Source organism: Dromiciops gliroides, chromosome 1 (genome assembly GCF_019393635.1).
Source record: "Dromiciops gliroides isolate mDroGli1 chromosome 1, mDroGli1.pri, whole genome shotgun sequence".
Lineage (NCBI taxonomy): Eukaryota > Metazoa > Chordata > Mammalia > Microbiotheria > Microbiotheriidae > Dromiciops > Dromiciops gliroides.
Window position 1 is genome coordinate 142,318,416 of NC_057861.1, and position 12,214 is coordinate 142,330,629.

Sequence of the window (12,214 nt, forward strand, 5' to 3'; positions counted from 1 at the left end):
AGGCATTGTGGCTTTTCCTTGGCGTCAGGAAATGACGTTTGCTCATGGGTGCTGTCTATCAAGGCTACCAGCCAATCAACTTGAGGAGCCTCCTATGGTCTGGGAGGAGACAGGAAGGAGGAAAGGGAGCCTGCGCAGAGAGCGCTGGGCTTTTTTGGCTTCCTGACTTGATGGTGGTGGCGGCAGAGGACTTCACAGGAAATTTGAGGAAAGACAGGAATGCCAGGCTGTTAGAATTCTGTTCTCAATCTTTTTCTTTCTATTTTCCAATAAACCCTTAAAAACCTAAACTCGTTTTATCAGTGATTTTTAGTCAGTTTCCCCAAACTGGGGGAACAGATTAGAATCCACATTTAGAATCTTAAATTACACAGTTAGAGTATAAACCCAATGAGGCCAGGAACTACACACACACACACACACACACACACACACACACACACACACATATTTTTTTAACAGAGGCAATTGGGGTTAAGTGACTTGCCCACGGTCACACAGCTAGTAAGTATTAAGTGTCTGAGGCCTGATTTGAACTCAAGTACTCCTGAATCCAGGACCTGTGCTCTATCCACTGTGCCACCTAGCTGCCCCCAGGAACTATATTTTTTGTTTTGTTTTGGTTTGGTTTTTTTGTTTGTTTTTTGGTGAGGCAGTTGGGGTTAAGTGACTTGCCCAGGGTCACACAGCTAGTAAGTGTAAAGTGTCAGAGGCCGGATTTGAACTCAGGTACTCCTGAATCCAGGGCCGGTGCCTTATCCACTGTGCCATCTAGCTGCCCCTAGGAACTATATTTTAATATCTAGTATTTCCACATAGTAAAGCCCTTAATATCATTGTTTCCGAATGAACAAAGTTGATCTATCATATTTAAGGATACACTTGATAGGGGCAGCTAGGTGGCGCAGTGGGTAGAGCACCGGCCCTGGATTCAGGAGGACCTGAGTTCAAATCCAGCCTCCGACACTTAACACTTACTAGCTGTGTGACTCTGGGCAAGTCACTTAACCCCAATTGCCTCACAAAAATAAATAAATAAATAAATAAAAATTAAAAAAAAAAGGATACACTTGATAAAGATATCAATATTTTTTCAATGCTTTAATAAATATTATGTCATTTATCATGTTTATATAATAATACATATCAAAGTGACAGTATTATTTTAAACAGATAAATCAAGTCTTTCTTTGATGAGATGTGGGGAGGGAATAGAAGAACTAGACAAGTAGAAAGCTGCTTTTGGTCCTTAGACATTACTATGTGTGTATCTTAATAATGGCAAACTCCCCCTTCTCCAGTAGGGGGAGCTAATGAACTGGGTGCCTGAGGACCTCATTTCTTCCTAGATTAAAGGGATGACTTGCTTGTTGGCTTGTTCGTGGGAGAATATGGAGTGCTTCTGGAAATTAAGGCAATAAATTTTCTTTTTCCCTACTCCTCCCCAAGGCTGCCTTCTTATAGGGTTAAACTCAGTAAATCTCTAAAATAGAACTCAGTATCTTCCCACCACCATGCATTCCTTTTCCAAACTTCCCTATTTCTGTCAAGGGTACCATCATCCTTCCAGTCTCCCAAGTTCACAATTTCAGATCATCCTTAATTGCTTACTCTGCCTCAGTCCACATATGCAGTTGCCAAATTCTGTCATTTTGGTCTCAAATACTTTTTTTTTTTTTTTGCATTTGTTCCTTTCTCACTCCTCATTCAATTTACTTCAACTTACCTTAGGTCAGGAACTCACCTAGACTAATGAAATGGCCTCCTAATTGGTCTCCTTCCTCAAATCTCTCTTCAATCCAATCTGTCCTCCTCAATGCTTCCGAAGTGTTTTTCTTTACACCCGGGTCTGACCAAGTCAGTCCTCTACTCAATAAACTCTAATAGCTCCCTATTACATGTTACAACCTGGGAAGTAGAAATTCTCTATACATTTGGTGTTCTCCTAAATTGATATTTTGGTTATAGTACTCTAAGACTTGCTGCAATAAAAAGAATGTAATCTATAAATATATCTGTGGGTGAATCAATCTGTTAATGAATATTCAAGGCAAGCACTTTATTGCCAAGAAAAATTAGTTTTTTAATCAACAAACAATAAATGTACCTATACAGTCTATATTCTAGTCTTTTCAGTAGATTTTGTGACCTAAGATGTGATCTGCAACTGAAATCATTTAAGAAAATCTGCCTGTTGCCTCTCATATTTTCATCAAGGATACCCCTGATTAATGTGTAGATCATTTTCATTTAGGTTTACTGGTGAACAGAAAGTAAATATATGGTGAGCAGCTCCCATTGTCTTCTTAATTACTTTTTATGGTAATAATATGATGCAAATTTTGTGTCTCATTATTTGGCATCTTCTCTTTCCCGATTAGAATTGTCTCAATTCCGGCCTGCATTTATTTTTTATAGATAATTGGTTTGTTCTATCTGTTCTCCTCTTCTTTTTTAGTTAAAATTTCACTGAAATACTCAAAGTCTAAGAGTACTGATTACACTGCAATCTTTAATAAAAATGGTTTGTTTTTGAAATGCTGACAGATCTGTTCCATTTTATATGTTTACTTGTCTCCCCAGCAGAAACTTGGGACACCACTTATGAAATCACCAGGCTCTAACAGATGGACAGATATCTTGCTAGTGTCCATCCAGGTTTTTATCTCATTTCTCAATCATTTCCAGACCATGCTACCATGCAAGCACATCTTCCCCCATTCTAGGACCCATTTACCTGTTGTCTTCCCTCATTAAAATGTAAGCTCTTTGAAGGGAAGGACTGTCCTGTTTATATTTATCTATCCAAGTGCTTAGCACAATGTCTGGCACCAAGTAAGCACATAATAAATACTTTATTTATCTTACCTAGCTTCTTTTCAATTTTATCTATGAATACTCTCTAAATGATTTGGATTAATTATGTCTTGGGCAAAAATTTCTTCAGATGCATTCTTCCATGCCTATCCCCTATCTATTCCTCACTGTTCTGTGTATTATTATTTGTAATTTTCTGCCCTCCTCTTACATAATATTTTGCACGTGACCTGTTATTTTAAAACATTGGTGTCTTCTGGTTACCATGTTCTCTACTTGGCAAAAATATCAAGTGTTTTCAGCTAAGGCAGTTATGGTGACTGCTTTATAGCAATTAAACTTCTGTAGGAAATGAAGATATAAAACTAGTTAACAGTCTGCCTGCAGAAAGACAGCTTCGGAGTAGTAAAAATGGGAGAAAAACTCTAAATTAGGACTCAGAAGATCTGGTTTTGAATTTGACTTTTGTCACTTTAACTACTATCTATGGTGATCTTTGGCAAATCATTTCATGTCTCTAGAGCTTGGTTTCCTGATCTATAAAGTGAAGAAAATGAACTAGAGGCTTCTGTGGTCTCCTGCAGCCCAAAATTAAGATTCCTATGAAATAACTCCCACATCTTTAACCAACACTTTCCTATATGCTAAAATATGGGGTCTTTCATTTATCAGGTAGTGTCTGTGGCTCTTTTTGTCTAGAACTTTTTGTAATTCTTCTTAAATCAAAGTATCACTGATAGAAAGGTATAAGGCTTTTGAATAGTCCATAAGCATTTACTGTTTTTCATTTATTGATTTCAAACCACAATGTTCCCTTACCATGCCTAGACCTAATTTTGTACTGATATCAAGAAACATCAATATATACAGTAAACTTGGTTTATGGAATCTTGCCAGGTTCCTCAAATAATTTCTTAATGTTCTATATTAGATGATGGTGCATATAAGATGTACTTCAAGGAAAGATGCCCAAGTATATCATGAAATGATGTTTCTTGTTTTCTTCAGGGGACCTAAGCACATGATAAAACCAATTCCACCCACTCTTTTGTTTGCCTCTCTTAAGATGGCCAATAATGTCATATATGACACACACAAAAATCTGGGCTCTCCAATAGAAAATTTGTAAATAACTTACCCTAATGGGTGTACCTCTCCCTGTAAAATGGCAGCACAGACCTATTACTGTCACTTGTATACACGTGATAGATAAGATGGTTAATCCCAACAGTACTCTTCTTGAAAAAATAGGGGCAGAACCGAGTATGTGGGAAAAGTTGTATGAAATGATGTAGAAGTAAGCAGAAGTCAAAGAATAATTTATATAATATTAACAATATTGTGAAGAAAAACTTAAGAATTCTGATCAGTGTAATGATCAAACATACTTTCAGAGGATTGGTGACAAAACATGGTACTCGCTTCCTCACAGTAAAGTGACAAACTCAACAAACAAAATGAGATACATAATTTCAGATATCAATATGGGGATTTATTTTGCTTGAATATGCATATTAATTACAAGGTTTTGCTTTTATTTTTCTGACTTGGCAGAGGGTTGGGGAGGTACCACAGATGGAAAATGGGTTAGTAACACAGTTGCCAAATTGAAAAGGAGAAGAATAGAGGCTCATTGAAACATCTTGGGGAAAAAAGCTTATTCAAGAAATGAAAAGTCAATAAAGACGCAAGAAAGAAAGTACGTAAGAAACAGACAAAGCAGAATGCCTTTGAAAACAGCCTGAAGAATTTGTTGTATCCTTGGAGGGAGAAGCAAGCTAATAAGTGCTGCAGATCCATAGCTACACTCTTTCTATCCTGTTTTGCATATAAAAATGCTCATCTTAATTGGGGTATGTTAGTTTAAAAGAAAAAGCACAAGTAATTAAAGAACCTAGGTTCAAATCCTGACTTCATCATTTAATATTTTTTATGGCCTCGAACAAGTGATTTTAACACCATGGTATTAAGTTTATGTGTTTTTTAAATGAAGTGGTTAAGCTAGATGATTTCTGAGGACATTTTATACTTTTAAATCCTATGACTCTTTTGTATAATATAATGAGGAATGGATTGGTAGTCGGGGCACCAGGGTTCAAATTTTCATTCTGCCATTAACTAGCCATGTAAAATCCCCCACACTTTTTTCCTGGTATGTAAAATAAAAGGCTCAGACTACATGACTTCTAAGGTCCTTCCAGCTCTAATATTTAAGAAGTCTCATTATTACTGCATATTCTGATTATCCAAAAGCTACAAAATTTCCAGAACACATACAAAGTTTACTGAAATATAAAGATTTCATTTTAAAACTTGAAACCACAGCAGGAACTCTTAAACATATGTAACAGAATATAATGAAAGATTCAACCTGCATGAAATTACCAAAAAAAATTTGACAAAAAGAATTAAGAGGACAAGCATATTTCACAAAGAATTAGAGCAAAAACCCAGAAGGCACAAATTCTCTTTTCCTAATAAGATACAAATAAGACACAAAAAATAAACAACATGCCACATGACCTCTATAGGAATTACAGTTTAATTTTTCCAATGTTAAACTTTTATTAAAAAAAAAAAACTATTCAACATTCATGAAGTATTAAAAAAGGGAAAATTTTAGTCTTTTGACAATGGAATAGAATATTAATTTCCATGTATCAAAATTCTAATAGCACATATGAGAGCTAATAGCAAATGACTATAAAAATGCCTTTCTAATCATCTGTGTAAGGAAATGAATCAAAATACCAAGAATATCAGAAAACTCTAGCAAATGTCATTACAGATTAAGCCATTCCCCAAACCAACTTCAAAGGTAAATCTGAGGTAACCGAGGACAGCCGGTCAAGGACCAGGTGGCTGTGAAGAGGCCTTTGTTTCTGTTGTTTGAGGAAAAGCAAACATTAAGAAAAGTAACTAGTACCTTTGCCACTAGAGCTCTCCATTGTGTACAAGTAATCCATGTAGAAAGCTCCAAACCTCTGCATTCCTGCTATCTCAGTATATGTCTCCTGCCAACAAAGCAAAGCAAACAGAACAAAAGTTGAATAAGAAGAGAATCTTGAGATTACAAGAATCAGACACATATCCTTACCTGAGCTGTGTATCAACTTAAAAGATTATCACAACAAAAGAACAGAGGTTATCCAAAGAATTCACTTCTAAGGCAGGTATTGTAACTTCTATTATAGGCCCCACAAAGGGACATCTATAATTTTACTGGGCATTTTGACCACTTTATCAATAATGTCTAGTTAATGAATACCTTTAATGGAGAACATATTCCTTTCCTGACCTTTCTCAACTACACAATGCTGTCTAATAATGAATACTCCCAAAGAAAGCGAGTTAGTTCTTAAATATTTCAATGATTACTTTATGAAAAAGTTTTAAACTCACAGGAAAAAAAAACAACACAACTGTAGCTCTTTATGGTTTACAAATGCTTTATAGACAGTATCTCATTTGAATCTCACAATAGCCTTAGAAGTTAGGTAAAGCAAGTATTATCACTTTACATATAGGAAAACTGATAATTTAGCTAAAAAAGATTTTTGAACCATAAGCATCAGGATTGTGAGGTTTCTTACTTGGTGACAATCTGCAACCTAGGATAACAGCAAAGCACTGAGTAAATCAAAGAGAAAAATGTAATTCTTGGGATGTCATTTATCTGACAATATGTTACTTTAGTCTCTAAGATACAACCAATTTCAAAAAGTTTTCGAAACCAAAAATCAGGAAAAACACACACACATACACACACACTTTTTACTTCCAGTCTACATTTTGCTGCAAATTCTGTTAACTAAATTTGCCTTCTCATTTTTAAAATTTGTTTTTAACCACACACATACAGGTTAATATGGGTAGGTTTGTTCAAAGTATTCAGCTATTTAAATTTAAGCAGAATGTATTATTGGCTAAATGACAGCTTTATCAGTCAATAAAAATAAATCTGTCATACCATCACTACACATTTATTTACAAATATTTACTAGTTAAGATCATTCTGAAATAATCACTAAGTCCAATCAAAAAAGAGGTATGCAATCCAAGAAAAAAAGTTTAAAGGAATAACCTTAAACTCTCTTTACTATCTTCTCTATGCAAATACTCCAAAGTCTCCCCAGTCATAACCTCCCTCTGATACTATTTTTTGTTCATTCCAGGCTCACTGCCCTCTGTACACTATTTGCATACTTCAATGACACTTCCAATTTAATAAGTCTGAAAATGAATCACATCTCTCACTCCAATACAGTATCTCTTCTGGCTTCCTAATTTCTGATAACGATGCTACTACTGTTCTGGTGACTCATACTTGAAATACTGGTCTTGCCTTGGATTCTTCCCTTTCTTTCATTCTCTACAACTAACTAGTAACTAAGTCTTCTTGATTCTACCTCTATAATGCATTGCACACCAATTTCTTTTTTTACGCCCAATGCGTTTCATACAGTCTTCCCAAATGATGGCAGTAACTTCCTAACCAGTCTCCCTGCTTCTTCACTCCAACATCTCTAATCCAAGTTTCACCTTAATGCTCAAAAATCTTTGATGGTTCCCCAAGCTTTGGGCATGTCATTCACGATCCTCTAACAAGTAGCATGATGCTCAATCTCCATTATTTTCAGCACTCCCCTTCACAGGTCTAACGCTCAAGTCATACTTGATAGTCCCTGAATATACCACAGCTTTGTGCATACTCTTCTATCAAACTAATACATTCCCATTCATCTCTGACTACTGAAATTCCATCCACCCCTCAAGGTCCAGATTGAAGACTACCTTTTTTTTTTTAAAGTCTTTCCTGCCTATTTCTACTTATGAATTAATATGATAATTTCTCTGTTCTCTCTTTATGGTACTTTTTATATTCTACATATATTTTGGTTATTTGGTGACATGCCTTATCATTATACTAGATAAACCCTGTTAAGAAAAAAAAATTTTCTTATTCATCAAATCAGATGATGTATATAAAGTATTTAGTAACCCTTAATTTAATGTAATGTTAAATACTAATATGGGTCTTTCCTACATCACATAAAAGTATTTTTGCATCTAGTAGACTTTTTAAAAAGTGTCTTAAAAATGAATATATCCCCCATAGTAACTCTCATAGAATTTTGCACATTGTAGAAGTTACAGAAGAAATTTTTGACTGGTAAAAACTAGGTTCTTTTATATTTTGTGCATACCATTATAGCTTGAAGGCTGTTATCCCTTAATCTAGCCAGATGATCACCTCCTCTTCTGATAATATAAATGTTTAAAGATATCCCATAAGCCATTTTTAACATATTTCACTCTTATAAAATGTAAAAAGATCTATAGGGGGGCAGCTAGGTGGCCCAGTGGATAGAGCACTGGCCCTGGAGTCAGGAGTACCTGAGTTCAAATCCGGCCTGGCCTCAGACACTTAACACTTACTAGCTGTGTGACCCTGGGCAAGTCACTTAACCCCAATTGCCTCACTAAAAAAAAAAAAAAAAAAAAGATCTATAGGAAGACCTCTAGTTATGTTGGGTGGATCTTTGTACATTATTTATGAGGGTACATATATAAGAACTCCACAGGATAAGGAGTTGTGGTCTGCATGGATGGAAATAATACTCACATAAATGAAATCCCAGGTTCACTACAACTCTGACTGAGGATAATTCTAGAATCAAGACCAACAAAGGAGGTTTCCTTCCCCAACAACACAAATGTAGGGGGTTCTATTTAACTTTATTAGCTTGGATTGCTTTATTATAAATTAGAAAAATGGAAAGGAAACAATATAGGATGGGGGGGTAAGCCTCATAATAATACCATGGGATAGTGAAAGAACTTGGAACTGTCACTTCATTGAAACTGGGAAATACCAAACAACAAGACTCACTGTACTAATAAACTGGCATCTTCTCTGTATCATATACTCTCCACCCTCCAACCCTAACTCCTTTTTTTTTTTTGGGGGGGGGGGGGGGCAATGAGAGTTATGTGACTTGCCCAGGATCAAACAGCTAGTAAGTGTCAAGTGTCTGAGGACAGATTTGAATTCAGGTCCTCCTGAATCCAGGGCTGGTGTTTTATCCACTGTGTGCCACCTAGTTGCCCCTTGTAACAAATACTCTTAAGAATTGCTTACACTACTGGGAAGTTAAATGATTTGCCCACAATCACAAAATCAGTAGTATAAGAGGCTGATTTCAAGGCTAGTTCACTATTCACTATGCTACACTACCTGTCATTACCAAAAAGGTAAAAGAAATTCCATATTCATTGTATTTATGAGATGAAAAGAACTTAAGTCAAACTCTTTTATTTATTAGATGAATAAACTGAGAATTCGATTAAGCAATTTGCTCAAGGTCACCCTGTTATATACTAGCAGAAATTAGTACTTAAGTTTTCTAAATTCCAACCCAGTACTTTTTCCACCACATCCTGCTAAATCAATTGACAGTATTTAATTTACATCAGCCAATAAAGAACCCTCAAAAATGTATTACTACTAAACACAGCAAAAACTATTTGAGGGGGAAAATGTTGAGTATGAATACATAAACATGAAGAAAAATCTTAAAATATATTTCCATGCTGTACAAACAAAACAAGGCACTCATGCAGGAGCCTTTTTCAAAAAAACTGTTGGGGGCAGAAAAGGGCAAAAACTTTCTGCTGTATATTGCTATAAATAAGGAGTACTCGATAGATGATTGTTGACAGCAATGATAGCAATCAAGTATTCTTAGTGTGTGTGCCAAACACACAGACTAGAATTTGGCTTAGCAGTTTGTTCTCTGACCTTATGATGAGCTGCATTCAAAATAAATTCTGCACGAATACCATTGTTTTCTGGACTTCGGTAATCAAATAGTGAATTTGTAAGATATGTCAAACCTTTGGTACTCAGATTTTCACCACAAACGAAGAAACATGCTTCCTTAAAATGGGAAAAAAAAAAAGAGGGAAAAGAAGGAAAATCATTATTAGGCAGTGACAGTAAGTAAAAGTTTTGCTATTATCATATATACTATGAAGGTTCATTGACTACTCAAGAATAGAACACACTAAAATAACAAAACTGAAGAGCAATATATTATTCCGAATTGGTTTTTCATGAGACTGCCATTATTCAAAATTCCTAGTGAATTTTAACAGAAACACAACTGCTAAATTGGAAAATATGTGGAATTACCATCTAAGTATTCAGTTTTATTCACTTTCTCTTTTTTGACTTATCAGTAACTTTCTAATGAACAATCCCTGCATACTAAATTCCCATTAAAAAGTTAATCAAAACTACCTAAGAGTACATGTCATTTCCTATTTTTGTAGTTTATTATTTGTTTTACTTTTTAAGTGCCCTTCCTTGAGCACTAATATTTCTTCCCTCAAAACTATAAAAAAACAAAAACAAAAAAGTAAAGCCCTATGATCAACTTGCAAACAATTACATGAGGTTACTATATTGTACATCATAAATAATAAATCAAATCTTTTTTAGCATCTTATCTTAAAAAGTCTTTATTTTAAGAAACGATGAGCAGGCAGATTTCAGAGAAACCTGGAAGGACTTGCATGAACTGATGCTGAGTGAGATGAGCAGAACCAGAACATTGTAAACAGTATCATCAACATTTTATGTGTTGATCAACAGTGATAGACTTGATTCTTCTCAGCAATACGGTGGTACAAAATAATTCCAAAGGACTCATGATGGGAAATGCTCTCCAAATCCAGGAAAAAAGAACTATGGAATATGGATGCAGATGGAACCATACTATTTCTTTTGGTTTTGGTGCTGTTCTTCTTTTTTGAGGTTTTTCCTTTTTGCTCTGATTCTTCTTTCACAGCAAGACTAATGTAGAAATGTGTTTAATGTTGATTATACATATATAACCTATATCAGATTACTTGCTGTCTTGGAGAGGGGCAAGGAAGGGGAGGAAGAAAAATTTGAAACTAGAAATCTTATAAAAATAAATGTTGAAAACTATCTCTACACGTAACTGGAAAATAATAAAATACTTTTATAATTTAAAAAAACATCTTTACTTACAGCATCATATCTATTCATATTCTCTTCAAAATCTTTAACACCCATAATTCCTTTAAGGCACATTGCTCGGCAGCCTACGAAACCAATTTGGCAATCAAAAAAAGGATCGCCCATCATCAGGGCCTATGAGAAGAAAAAGTAGTACAATAAACACAAGAAACTGAAATAAAGACCAAATATCACAAAATTCTCATTTAGCTTTTTGTACTAATAATCTGTGGCATCATTTTTTTCTACTGTAATGTTATACAATACATTAAAGCCTTTTAAAAAGGAAGTATTTCAATGACCTCTTTTGTCCAGTAAAAGAGGAATGCTAAACCAATGACATAAATGGCATTTTAAAATATGCAACTGGTGAAAAATATTTATTGCACATCAATTTTCCAGAACTATTACTATAAAATTAAATACATATATTTATGATGGAAAATTACCTCAACTGTGGTTCCTTCTTGCTCCCAGCATATTACTTCTTTTGATTTTACTTTCTGAGGGCTATAATAACTACTCTCAGCTTGCATTTCAGTGAGCTATGAAACAATATGATAAACAAATTAAATAAGTCAAAATTAGCACTAAAGAGTAGTAATCTGTCATTACTATACAAAATTGATGAAGACAAATTAAACTTTACTATTGGTCAAAATGTATTATGGTGCAGGAAACAGGTGCAATAAAAACAGCTGTAACATATTATCCACATTAGAACATAAGACCCTGTCAATGAATATGCCAATTTAACTTCATATATGGCATATGACGACCACCACAGTATTTTTATTTAGTTTCCTGTTATAATAACACTGCTTTAAAAGGTGCAATACTTGTGCAGCTGCAACAGAAATGTTAATAGTAAATGAGCATCTATAATGAGCTTTAAAATCTGCAAAATACTACATCAATTCACATAGTTACAACATAAATTGGGCTTAGTTCTGTTTAATCATTACCAAAATTTCTTCCTGCTATTTTCAAAGGAAAATGTATTCACTGCCTTCTGCACATGTTCAAGTAACCTTTGTCCTTGAAGAAATCAGAATATTCTTCAGACTTTAATACAACCAAATCAGTGATCACATCCAAGTAAAACAAAAGCACAGTAATACTAAAATATCCTTTTAAAACTCCATGGAAAAGTTCAACTTTAGGCATGATCTTTTTAGTTTGGGAATTCTACTACTTAAGCTATCTTAAACCAAATCATTACTGCTTATGTAAAATGTTTTTAAAATCACAAGTTCTCATTCCTTGGCTGCTTCCAACAGTGAAGTACACATGGTTGCTGTTTTAAAGTAAAATTTTGTAAGCCAAATACTGAAGTAAAAAATTGATTTT

At 34.6% G+C, this 12,214-nt stretch overlaps 1 protein-coding gene across 1 annotated transcript in view; it reads right to left on the bottom strand.

The window, feature by feature from the left end:
- VPS13B (vacuolar protein sorting 13 homolog B) overlaps positions 1 to 12,214 on the bottom strand; it is a 996,174-nt gene that overhangs the window by 870,575 nt on the left and 113,385 nt on the right. Inside the window, exons 9-12 of the mRNA XM_043982862.1 lie at positions 11,314 to 11,409; positions 10,877 to 10,999; positions 9,620 to 9,757; positions 5,744 to 5,831 (exon numbers count right to left, since the gene is read on the bottom strand). Of these exons, the coding sequence (XP_043838797.1) occupies positions 5,744 to 5,831; positions 9,620 to 9,757; positions 10,877 to 10,999; positions 11,314 to 11,409 (445 nt within the window). The remainder of the gene's footprint in view (positions 1 to 5,743; positions 5,832 to 9,619; positions 9,758 to 10,876; positions 11,000 to 11,313; positions 11,410 to 12,214) is intronic.